The sequence below is a fragment of the Rhinolophus sinicus genome, chromosome 14 (assembly GCF_057876585.1).
Source record: "Rhinolophus sinicus isolate RSI-liver-muscle chromosome 14, RSI-T2T, whole genome shotgun sequence".
Lineage (NCBI taxonomy): Eukaryota > Metazoa > Chordata > Mammalia > Chiroptera > Rhinolophidae > Rhinolophus > Rhinolophus sinicus.
Genome location: NC_142514.1, coordinates 43,738,822 through 43,749,723, shown reverse-complemented (window position 1 = coordinate 43,749,723; position 10,902 = coordinate 43,738,822). Strand labels below are relative to the sequence as shown.

The following is a 10,902-nucleotide window of genomic DNA, read 5'->3' as shown; positions in this document are numbered from 1 at the left end:
CAGGGCCCATAGCTTATTTATTTAGACTGTTTGTCAAAATATGAATGTAAATACTAGTTGTCTTAAAATTATGACATACGACTTTCACTAATTCTTAAAAACTTATCATTGTTTCTGGCAACTCTAAATTATAAAAACTTGGGAAAAATCTGACGTCATTAAAATGGTGGTGTGAGGTAAGCCTCTGTAACGCTCCCCTGGAATTTACAACTAATCGAACAACAATAACTCCACAAACGACTTCCTGCACAGCAGACAGGCAAGATGAAGAGGCCCACTACCGAAGTCACCTAAAGGTGGGCGATCACGCGAGGGGGGGGTGGGGGGGCGGGGAGGAGGGAAGGGAGAAGCGTGGAGAGGGAGCTGCGCGAGCTCAGCGCTCTGAGTTCGCTGCTTCCCGGAACTACTGCAGCTGCGGGAGAGGGAAGAACTCGGACTGCTAGGGCTCCGCTTATGGCCCAAGGGCTGAGGGGGCAGCATATAACACGGCTGAACCCAACGCTCATGGCAGAGACCTCGGAGAAAAGACTGAGGGAAGAAGGCTGAAAACGGTGGTTGAAGCCCTCACTGCCGAGCAGAGAATGGAAGCCTTAGGCACTGAGACTAGCCGCCCCCTCCCTGCCCTCCCAGAGCTCGCCCCGCCCCCACCTGCCCAGTGCTAAGGCAGAACAGGAGCAGTGTCAGATCAAAAGAACAGAATAATTGTTGTTCTGAGAACTGTGGACCACAGACAAAGATTCGCAGCCCAACTAGTTCCAGCAAAGGGGAGGGAGCTGTGGAAGCAAGACCAGCTGTGGTGGTGGTCGCCACCATTGCTCTGGGCCACCTCTCACAACTCACCCTGCCCCTGTTCCCACCTATCTGGGCAGATCCCTGCAGGAGTAAACAGAACTGCTGAAACATACGGGCTCTGAATCTGATGCAGGAAGAGCTTTGGAACTTTGAAAAGCTCCCCGCATATCCACACGGACACTGCGCCCTGTGACCCAGGTGAACTGTTAACAGAGGAGAAGCCCGTCTCCGAGGGAATCCCCTCATTGTGTGAGAAGCTGGAATAGTGTAGAGAAAACATAGCACTACCGTGTGAGAGAGAAAAAAATAAAGAGGCTGCAGTCGGAGAAAAAATAAAACATTCTACCAACAAGTACTGGAAAACAAAAGAAAGACCTCTTCCTATCAACCTGTTGCAGAAGCCACTCCTGTAGATGTCTAGGAAGAAAAATAATAAATCAGTAATTGCCATGAATAACTAAGGCAATAAGACAGCTCAGAAAGAAAGTGAAAAGTCTCCAGAAAAGGAACTTAAAGATATGGAAATATGTGACTTAAATGACAGAGAATTCAAGATTGCAGTTCTGAAAAAGCTCAATGAGATGCAAGAAAACACAGAAAGGCAGTTTCATGAACTCAGAAACACAATCAAAGAACAACATGAACATTTTACAAAAGAGATTGAAATTTTAAAAAAGAACCAAATAGAATTTCTGGAGATTAAGAACTCAATAGAAGAAATTAAGAATGAAATAACCAGCTTAGGTAGTAGAGTTGACCAGATGGAGGAAAGAATCAGTGACATCGAAAATAGAAACCTGGAAATTACAGAGATGGAAGAAGAAAGAGACTTGAGACTTAAAAGAAATGAAAGAACTCTACAAGAACTTTCTGACTCCATCAGAAAGAGCAATATAAGAATAAAGGGCACACCAGAAGAAGAAGAAACAGAGCAGGGAACAGATAATATATTCAAAAAATGTCGATGAGAACTTCCCAAACTTGTGGACAGAACTGAACCCTTGAATCCAAGAAGCAAATAGAACACCTAATTACCTCAATCCCAACAGGCCTTCTCCAAGGCACATTGTATTGAAGCTGTTTAAAATCAACGACAAAGAAAGAATCCTCAAGGCAGCCAGGGAAAAGAAGACGGTAACCTACAAAGGAAAGCCCATTAGATTATCATCAGATTTTTCAGCAGAAACTCTACAAGCCAGGAGGGAGTGGAACCAAATATTCAAACTATTGAAAGAGAGAAATTATAAGCCAAGAATAATATATCCAGCAAAGGTATCCTTTAGATATGAAGGAGGAATAAAGACCTTTCCAGACATACAGAAGCTGAGGGAATTTTCTAATACATGACCTGCACTACAAAAAATACTAAAGGAGGCTGTTCGTCCACCATCAACAGGGACAATTTGTGGCAACCAAACCATAAAAAGGGGAGAGTAAAGGCCTGAACCTGAATATGGGAATGGAGAAAGTAAGCGTGCTGAAGAAAATGGAATACTCTAAATATCAAACTTTCTTTTACATAAACTTAAGGGTAACCACTCAAAAAAACCCCAGAACTGAAATATATACTGAAATAAAAGAAACAGGGGGCAACATCATAGAATACCACCACATAGAAATAATAGAGAACAAAAAGGCAAAGAAACAATGGAGACACAGCCTTACCAGAAAACTAAAGATAGAATGACAGGAAATCCTCACGTATCGATAATCACCCTAAATGTAAATGGACTGAACTCACCAAGAAAAAGTCACAGAGTAGCAGATTGGATCAAAAAACTAAACCCAACCATATGCTGTCTCCAAGAGACATATCTCAGCTACAAGGACAAGCATAGACTCAAAGTGAAAGGGTGGAAATTGACACTCCAAGCAAATGGTACCCAGAGAAAATCAGGTGTAGCCATAATGATATCAGGTGAAACAGACTTCAGGGTGAAAAAGATAACAAGAGACAAAGATGGACATTTCATAATGGTGAAGGGGACTGTACAACAAGAAGACATAACAGTCATCAATATTTATGCCCCCAATCAGGGAGCACCAAAATATACCAAGCAACTACTAACAGAACTAAAGGGAGAAATTGACCAAAACACAATTATACTAGGGGACTTAAATACATCATTGACAGCTATGGATAGAGCATCCAAACAGAAAATAAATGACGAAATAGCAGCCCTAAATGACATATTAGGTGAAATGGACATAATTGACATATATAGAGCACTTCATCCTAAAACAAAAGACTATACATTCTTTTCCAGTGTACATGGAACATTCTCAAGTATAGGCCATATACTGGGACATAAAATCAGCCTCAGCAAATTCAAGAAGATTGAAATCATACCAAGCATATTCTCTGATCACAAGGCTTTGAAATTGAGTATCAACTGCAAAAAGAAAGCAGGAAAACACACAAATACATGGAGATTAACCAACATACTTTTAAAGAACGATTGGGTCAAAGAAGAAATTAGAGGAGAGATCAAAAGATACATAGAAACAAATGACAATGAAAATACATCCTACCAAAATTTTTGGGATGCATCGAAAGTAGTTTTAAGAGGGAAATTTATATCATTATAGGCCTATCTCAAGAAACAAGAAAAATCCCAAATAAATAACCTCATGTTACACTTTAAAGAACTAGAAAAAGAAGAACAAGTGAAACTCAAGGTCAGCAGAAGAAAGGAAATAACAAAAATCAGAGCAGAACTAAATGAAACAGAGAACAAAAAGACAACAGAAAAAATTAATGTGACAAACAGCTCGTTCTTTGAAAAGATTAACAAAATTGACAAACCCTTGGCTAGACTTACTAAGATAGAAAGAGAGAAGACAGTAATTAACAAAATCAGAAATGAAAAAGGGGAAGTTATCACGGACACCACAGAAATACAAAGGATCATCCAAGAATACTATGAAGGACTATATGCCACTAAATTCAATAACCTAGAAGAAATGGACAAGTTCTTAGAAACATATAGCCTTCCAAGGCTGAACCATGAAGAACTGGAAAATCTAAACAGACTGATCACCGGTAACGAAATTGAATCAGTCATCTAAAACCTTCCAAAAAGAAAAAGTCCGGGACCAGATGGCTTCACTAGTGAATTCTACCAAACCTTCAAAGAGGATCTAATACCAATCCTGCTCAAACTCTTCCAAAAAATTGAAGAAGAGACAGTACTCCCTAACTCATTTTATGAGGCTAACATTACCCTGATACAAAAACCTGGTAAGGACAACACAAAAAAAGAACACTGCAGACCAATATCTCTGATGAATACAAATGCAAAAATCCTAAACAAAATTCTAGCAAATCGAATACAACAATGCATTAAAAAGATTATTCATCACAACCAAGTGGGGTTCATCCCTGGGGCACTAGGATGGTTCAACATCCGGAAATCCATCAATGTGATAAATCACATAAACAGAATAAAGGACAAAAATCATATGATTATATCAATTGATGCAGAAAAAGCATTTGACAAGACACAACATCCATTTATGATTAAAACACTTAATAAAATAGGTATAGAAGGAAAATACCTAAACATAATAAAGGCCATATATGACAAGCCCTCAGCTAATCTCATAATTAATGGTGAAAAACTGAAGCCCTTTGCTCTACGTTGAGGAACATCACAGGGCTGTCCCCTATCACCTCTGCTTTTCAACATAGTTGAAAATCAGGCAAGAGAAAGAAATAAAAGGCATCCAAATTGGAAATGAAGAAGTTAAATTATCACTCTTTGCAGATGACATGATGCTATATATAGAAAACCCTAAAGACTCCACCAAAAAGCTATTAGAAATAATCAACGAATACAGTCAAGTTGCTGGCTACAAAATCAACGTACAAAAGTCCATTGCATTCCTATATACTAACAATGAAATCTCAGAAAAAGAAATACAAAAAATAACTCCTTTTGCAATTGCAGCAAAAAAAAATAAAATAAAATACCTAGGAATAAACTTAACCAGGGATGTGAAGGACCTATATGCTGAAAACTATAAGACATTTTTGAAAGAAATTGAAGAAGACACAAAGAAATGAAAAGACATTACGAGCTCATGGATTGGAAGAATCAACATAGTTAAGATGGCCATATTACCCAAAGCAATATACAGATTTAATGCAATCCCCATCAAAATTTCCCTGCACATTTCCCTTCCACACCCAGTGGCCGCCCGTGAGGCTCTGGGAGCAACTTGATGCTCGTCGCTTCCTTCCTTCTTCTTAGTTCTGAATGTTTGTTTTCTAAACCATGGCTCGTTCCTGGGCCACACAGCAAACTGAGGAGCCATTCGTTTTCAACGGAGCTTTAAGGTAGGGAGCAGGCGTGGGTGTCACACTTTGTGGTCTCTGAGCGCCCACGCCGTGGTCCGCTGTGTTCTGCAGTGGGGTCAGCTGGCACGTCTTCTGCCACACGCTGCCTGGAGGCCACACACACCTGAATCCTTTCCTGCCAGAATGTGCCACTAGCACACCCTTGTTCCAGAACTGTCCCCGCCACACGCTGGCAGTGTGAGTTGGGGTCACATATGTTATCGTGTCCGTCAGTGAACGAGGTAGGAAACGTCTGATGTGTGTAGGAGCTAAGAAACCCTGTTTTGTTTTCCTGATCTAACCTATGGGGGGTTTGAATATCACTGACCTTCACAGTTTAGTAACCATTTGATGGACAGCTCATGTTTTTACAAGGTCATCTCAGTGAAGTCAAGTTACATTTGCAGAGCATTTATTTTGAATAAGGACAACAGTAACCTGGAAAACCTGGGGTTTTGAAAGTGAACGTGAATGTTTAGGTTCGTGGGAAACTCCGCTCAGTGAAGATCAGGTTCATTAAAAATGCAGAGCGGCGGCCTCTGATCAGTGACCAGCTGGGCGCAGCCCTGAGCTGCTTCCGTGCAGACAGCAGCCTCAGTGAGGAGGGCGGAGACCACTGTGCCATGCGTCACAACGCTCTTAACACAAACTTCAGTGACATTTAATTTTAAAAGTATTTCATCCATGTTTCATGCGTAAGAGAACAGTGTTCTGAAACCAAGAAGAGGCCGCCCACATCAAGTGCTCAGACTCACAAACGTGCGCTCTGTCTCGCTGCACACATGGGCTACACAGGTGCAGACGTGCTCCTGGCCCTGGACCTTCTAATTTTAGCAGGAGGACCGGCCACGTCGAGAAACGTGTGCTTGCGACTTACAGCCAGCAGCGGTGTGATGCCACTGGCACACAGCATGCACTCACTCGTGAAGGGAGGGACACACGGGGGCACACAGAAGAGGGCGAGATGGGAAAAGGCATGCCCAGGGGGCAGTGTGAGCCGAGGCAGCTGGTAACAGCTGTGCCGGTCGCGTCCGGGCCTGGAAGCGAGTCCTGTGGGGGTGCCAGGCAACAGCTACAGGGACGCCATCTGAGCAGCTGCCCACACGCACGCCACTCGTCCGTGGGGCCACCTCCCTGGGCTGATGGCGTCCTCTTGTAGACGAGGTTGAACTAAACGGTAAAACAATGCAAATACTTACAGAAAATGAAATGCTAAAGGTAATGAGAATGAATTAAAAATACAGCCTGGGCCTTCCAGGCCGCTGTCACTATCCAGCAAGCAGCAGGTGGCCGTGCGCCCCAAAGGTGCTCATGCTCCTGTGGGCCTGAGTCTGGCCTGGCGTGCGGCAGGCTCCCCCCACGCAGCCCGCAGAGCCAGACCACGTGGGTCCTCGCGCTCGAGCAGCGCGTGGCAGGGGGTGGGCCAGGCCCCATGAGGCGAGTCTCAATGGCTGTCCCCTGTTGCGGGAAGCCGCACCCCTGTTGGGCTGGCGTCTGTGTGGCTTCGTCCTGTGCTCTCACCCGCCTCTGTGTCCTTGCCCTTAGCGCGGAAGCAGGAGATCATCAAAGTCACTGAGCAGCTAGCTGATCGAAGCTATCAACAGCGGGGACTTCGAGGCCTACACGTGAGTACGGCACAGCTGGCGCCTGGTCTCGGCCCTCGCGAGTCCTCGCCTGCGCAGGCCCTGGCCTGTCCCTGTTTTGTGCATCGGGCCGGGACAGCCTCTCAGGACCTGCCGGGTAGAGCCTTCTGGGAGAAAAGGTCCTGGGATGGCTCTGCCACACTGTCCAGAGTGCACACGCCAGTGCAGCTTGTGAGTCTGTTATCAACCCAAATCCTGTTTCAGGAGAGAGGTGCACGTGTGTGACACACGTGCACACGTGAGAAAAAACAGACTAACGGTTTGGGGAAAGACTGTGCTTCCGCGATCTCAGGTGGCGTCAGTGCCCAGCTGGGACTAAACACTGGCAGCCCCAGTGCCAGCGCTGTTCCGTTTACAGAGGCAGTGACAGCCCCTGGCAGAACGAGTTCCTGTCACCATAGGGACCTGTTCTGCCACTTCCTCCTTAGAAAGACGTTGTGTAGGCCTGACGTGGAGCTTGGAAACACCTGCCCACCAGGAAGTCTGAGGCGAAGTTCCAGGCCCCGGCCTTTTCCCCCATTAAGGCTTTCTTGATCACAAAGGGTAACCATGGTGATTATTTTCAAAGCATTTTCTACTTTCAAAGTATTCTTAACAACATCAGTTCCACATTCTGTGAACAGGCCTTTCAAGAACTGCAGTGAGTTAAGCTTTTGAAACTTGTATTTCGGTTGAACAGTTAAAATGTTTTCCTTCCCAAACAGGGAATTTCCATATGAAATTTAGGTGTCGCCCCATCCCATCGATAAACAGTCCAAACTCCTTCCATTTGGGCTCCTTTTATGTCCTTTGTGAACTTCCACTAATTCTCCAAATCAAGACTTTACCTCACCATCTCTGAGAATCCTCACCCTGACCTCCGCAGGCCCAGGGAGCTGTTCACCCCGTGTTGCTATGGGACTCGCACGTGTCCCCGCGAGCTCAGGTGTCAACAGGAGCCATTGTGTCTCTCTCACACACACACACACACACACACACGCATGCACGCCATACTGCACAGCCCTGAGCCGGGTCCCACCCAGCACCTTACACCCTCTGGAAGGACTCCCTGTCGTCACTAGAGCCCTGCACAAATCTTTCTCTTAGATCTCTCCTGCCCCGCGTGCACGTTTGTTACCTGCTTATCGAGCACTTCGTAAATATTTCTATCCCGGAATTAATTTGGTGTCATATTGTTTCTTTCAAAGAATTTCTACTGCATAATGGGTGTTGAACAATCCTTTGTTGAACAAATAAGTTTATGCAAAGAAAACCCATTGCTGTTATCTGAACGCATTTAAAACAATGTGTCTCTTTGGTGAATCAAAACTAGGATTAAAAAGAACAAATCTCTGCATTTGAACCTTTTATTAATTTTAGTTTAAAAGTTAAGTAAACTTTAAACACAAGTTCAATTAAGTCTTATGAACGTTGCCAGGAAGTGTAGGACGCGACACCTGCTTTCCAATCGATCATAATGGATTCTTGTCATGAACGTAGGAGGTGTCAGAAATTATTGCCAAAGGATTTAATTGTCGAGCCAAAGTTCGCTTTGCAGATCTGGAGAGTAACCTAGACTTGAACAGCATTTAAAAGACTGGGAAAGCCTAGCGAATTCATCTTGGAAAGGAAAAGGTCAAAATTTTTAGGAGGAAACACCTACGGTTTGCACCTTGCTGTCCACTGGGCTGGCTGCGTTATTTGCCCTTTGTCCCGTCAGTTCTCTGCAGGGAGCGTTCATAGAGTCTCCTCCTCAAACTGCCTTCCCAGAGCCTACGATAGACATGGGGTCTTTTTCGTGTTTTTAGAGACTCCTTCAGTGACTGTTGGGTAAATCAAAATGGATACATGTGAAACAACAAAAAACATTAACTCATTTATTATTTTCATGATTTTTCTTTTCCTACAGAAAAATCTGTGACCCAGGCCTAACTGCTTTTGAACCTGAAGCTTTGGGCAACCTAGTGGAAGGGATGGACTTTCATCGATTCTACTTTGAAAATGGTACAGTTATTTTAAATTGAATAATATGCCTTTTCAGCTTCCCTTGGAATGTCTGTCAAACCAGCAAATTCTTTGGCTCTTTTTATGCAATGAGAATTTTTAGTATTTGAAATTGGGTGGGTGGTGGCGGGATGACAGGATTAAAAGTGTTGGTGTGTTTTGAAAAATATCTGACTTTGCATAAAGTAATGTTAACTGAATACACCCCACATAAGTCCCAGTAAACACACGATACAAGGTGCAAAATGAGTTACCAAAATATTTATTTCAAGTTCCCATAAAACATTGTTTATACATGAAAAAATACAAAAGGACACAGCGTGCCAGAACATTCCACAGACGGGAGTGCTCCTCAGCCTGCTTCATGCTCATTTTCAAAGAGATGACTGAAGTATTTCAGGTCCAGCTACAGGAGTCTAGTGGTCTCAGAGGACAGGCCTCATTTCAGAGAAAGTGACACAGAAACTCGTGTGGAATCCTTCAGGCCACGTGGAAAGTGTGGACGGAAACCCCTGCAGTCCCCACTCCCCCTGTCTGCTTGGTGCATGACGGGGGCTCGAGGCGTAAAGAGTGCAGTAATGGTCAGGTCCCCAGGCTGTGACAGGGCAGTCTGCTGGCATGGATTGTCAAAGTGTGTCCCAGGAATTACTTTTCTCATACGCACGGGCATTTGCAAACCAACAGGTAACTGGGCAGGAAATGGGCCTTGAGAGCTTCCATAAGTGACCTCTCGGCCACTGGCGGCATCTCCTGTCCCCTGAGAGAGCTGATGCGCTCTGCCCCCTGTGACATCCCTGATGTGTGCTCCTAGTGGTGGGCGTTCTTTCTTCTGTGACGGCAGCACAGGGGTCCTGAGACCCCTTCAGAGAACAGGAAGCATGTCCACTTAGGAGGCCAGACAGCCTGCCTGTCTTGGTGACCTCAGAATGGGCATCTCCGTGTCTCTTAGTCCTGGGAGAACCACAATGGGCAGCTGCTATCCGAACACCAAAGGCCAGAGCCTGGCCCGGGCTGCCCAGTGAGAACAAAGGACTGTAGGACACACCCGGCTGTATGGCCAGCACAGAATTGTGGCTTCTGACTGGCTGGCCACAGCCGGGCTACCAGGGAGGGGACTCTGCTAAGTGAAGGAGCCCCAGAGTGAGACGGGCTAGAGTCGTGCTGGTCCCATGCTGGAGACTGCAGGTTCCGTGCCTGATGCTCAGTATATGCCCCTTGTCCCATGTATGTCACCAACTCACAAAGACAAGACCCCAGGATAGCCTGTCAGCTGCCCAGTGCTTCGTTCAGGAACTGGTCCCTGCACCTGGGCCAGGTCTACTCTACCTCCATTCGTGTTACACTTCTGTTTCCAACCACCCCACGTTATAAATAAATACATCTGTCCAGCTTTTCCCGTTTTTAGAGCAGCTTGTCTACAAAGGGAACCAAAGAAAATAATGGCTGTATCTACTTTTGCCCGTTCTCTTTTCCTTTGTACTTTGCACAGTGCCAGGTACCCAGTTACTGCGAATAATTAGTAGGTGCATGGATGGATGGATGGAGGGATGGATGGTTTCTTGACATTGAAACTAAGCTCCGTTTGCATTGCTGCTCCCTCTCAGCTTTGTCCAAGAGCAGTAAGCCGATACACACCATCATCCTGAATCCCCACGTCCACCTGGTGGGTGACGATGCTGCCTGCATCGCATACATCCGGCTCACGCAGTATATGGATGGCAGCAGGATGCCAAAGACCATGCAATCAGAAGAGACAGGCGTGTGGCACCGCCGGGACGGCAAGTGGCAGAACGTCCACTTTCATCGCTCGGGGTTGCCAACTGTCCCCATCAAGTAAGTGTGTCCAGGCTCAGCATCGGTCACTTACCCTCTGGTAATGGTGTGCCATGTGTCATTTAACACTGGCGGGAAGAGATGTCTCATGAGAAGCAGTCTGTAATCTCTGGAAGGATCCACCTGAGCGGCCACGTGCAGGCTGACACCTGTCCCGCAGCACACGGCAGTGTCACATAGGGACTAGCCAGGCCAGGGTCTTGTAGGGTTAAATCAGGGGGGCTCCGTGGAATAAGGCAAAGCACATGTGACTTCACTGTCACAACAGGCAGACAGGGGGTTCTAAGATGGCAGTATGATAGCGGAGCTCCC

At 45.5% G+C, this 10,902-nt stretch overlaps 1 protein-coding gene across 1 annotated transcript in view; it reads left to right on the top strand.

Moving 5' to 3' along the window:
* The first annotated feature begins 5,913 nt into the window (after positions 1 to 5,913).
* Positions 5,914 to 10,902, top strand: part of LOC148755687 (uncharacterized) — a 97,053-nt gene continuing 92,064 nt past the window's right edge. The window contains 5 exon segments of the mRNA XM_088789776.1: positions 5,914 to 6,140; positions 6,603 to 6,714; positions 6,716 to 6,756; positions 8,663 to 8,757; positions 10,362 to 10,590. Of these exon segments, the coding sequence (XP_088645902.1) occupies positions 5,914 to 6,140; positions 6,603 to 6,714; positions 6,716 to 6,756; positions 8,663 to 8,757; positions 10,362 to 10,590 (704 nt within the window).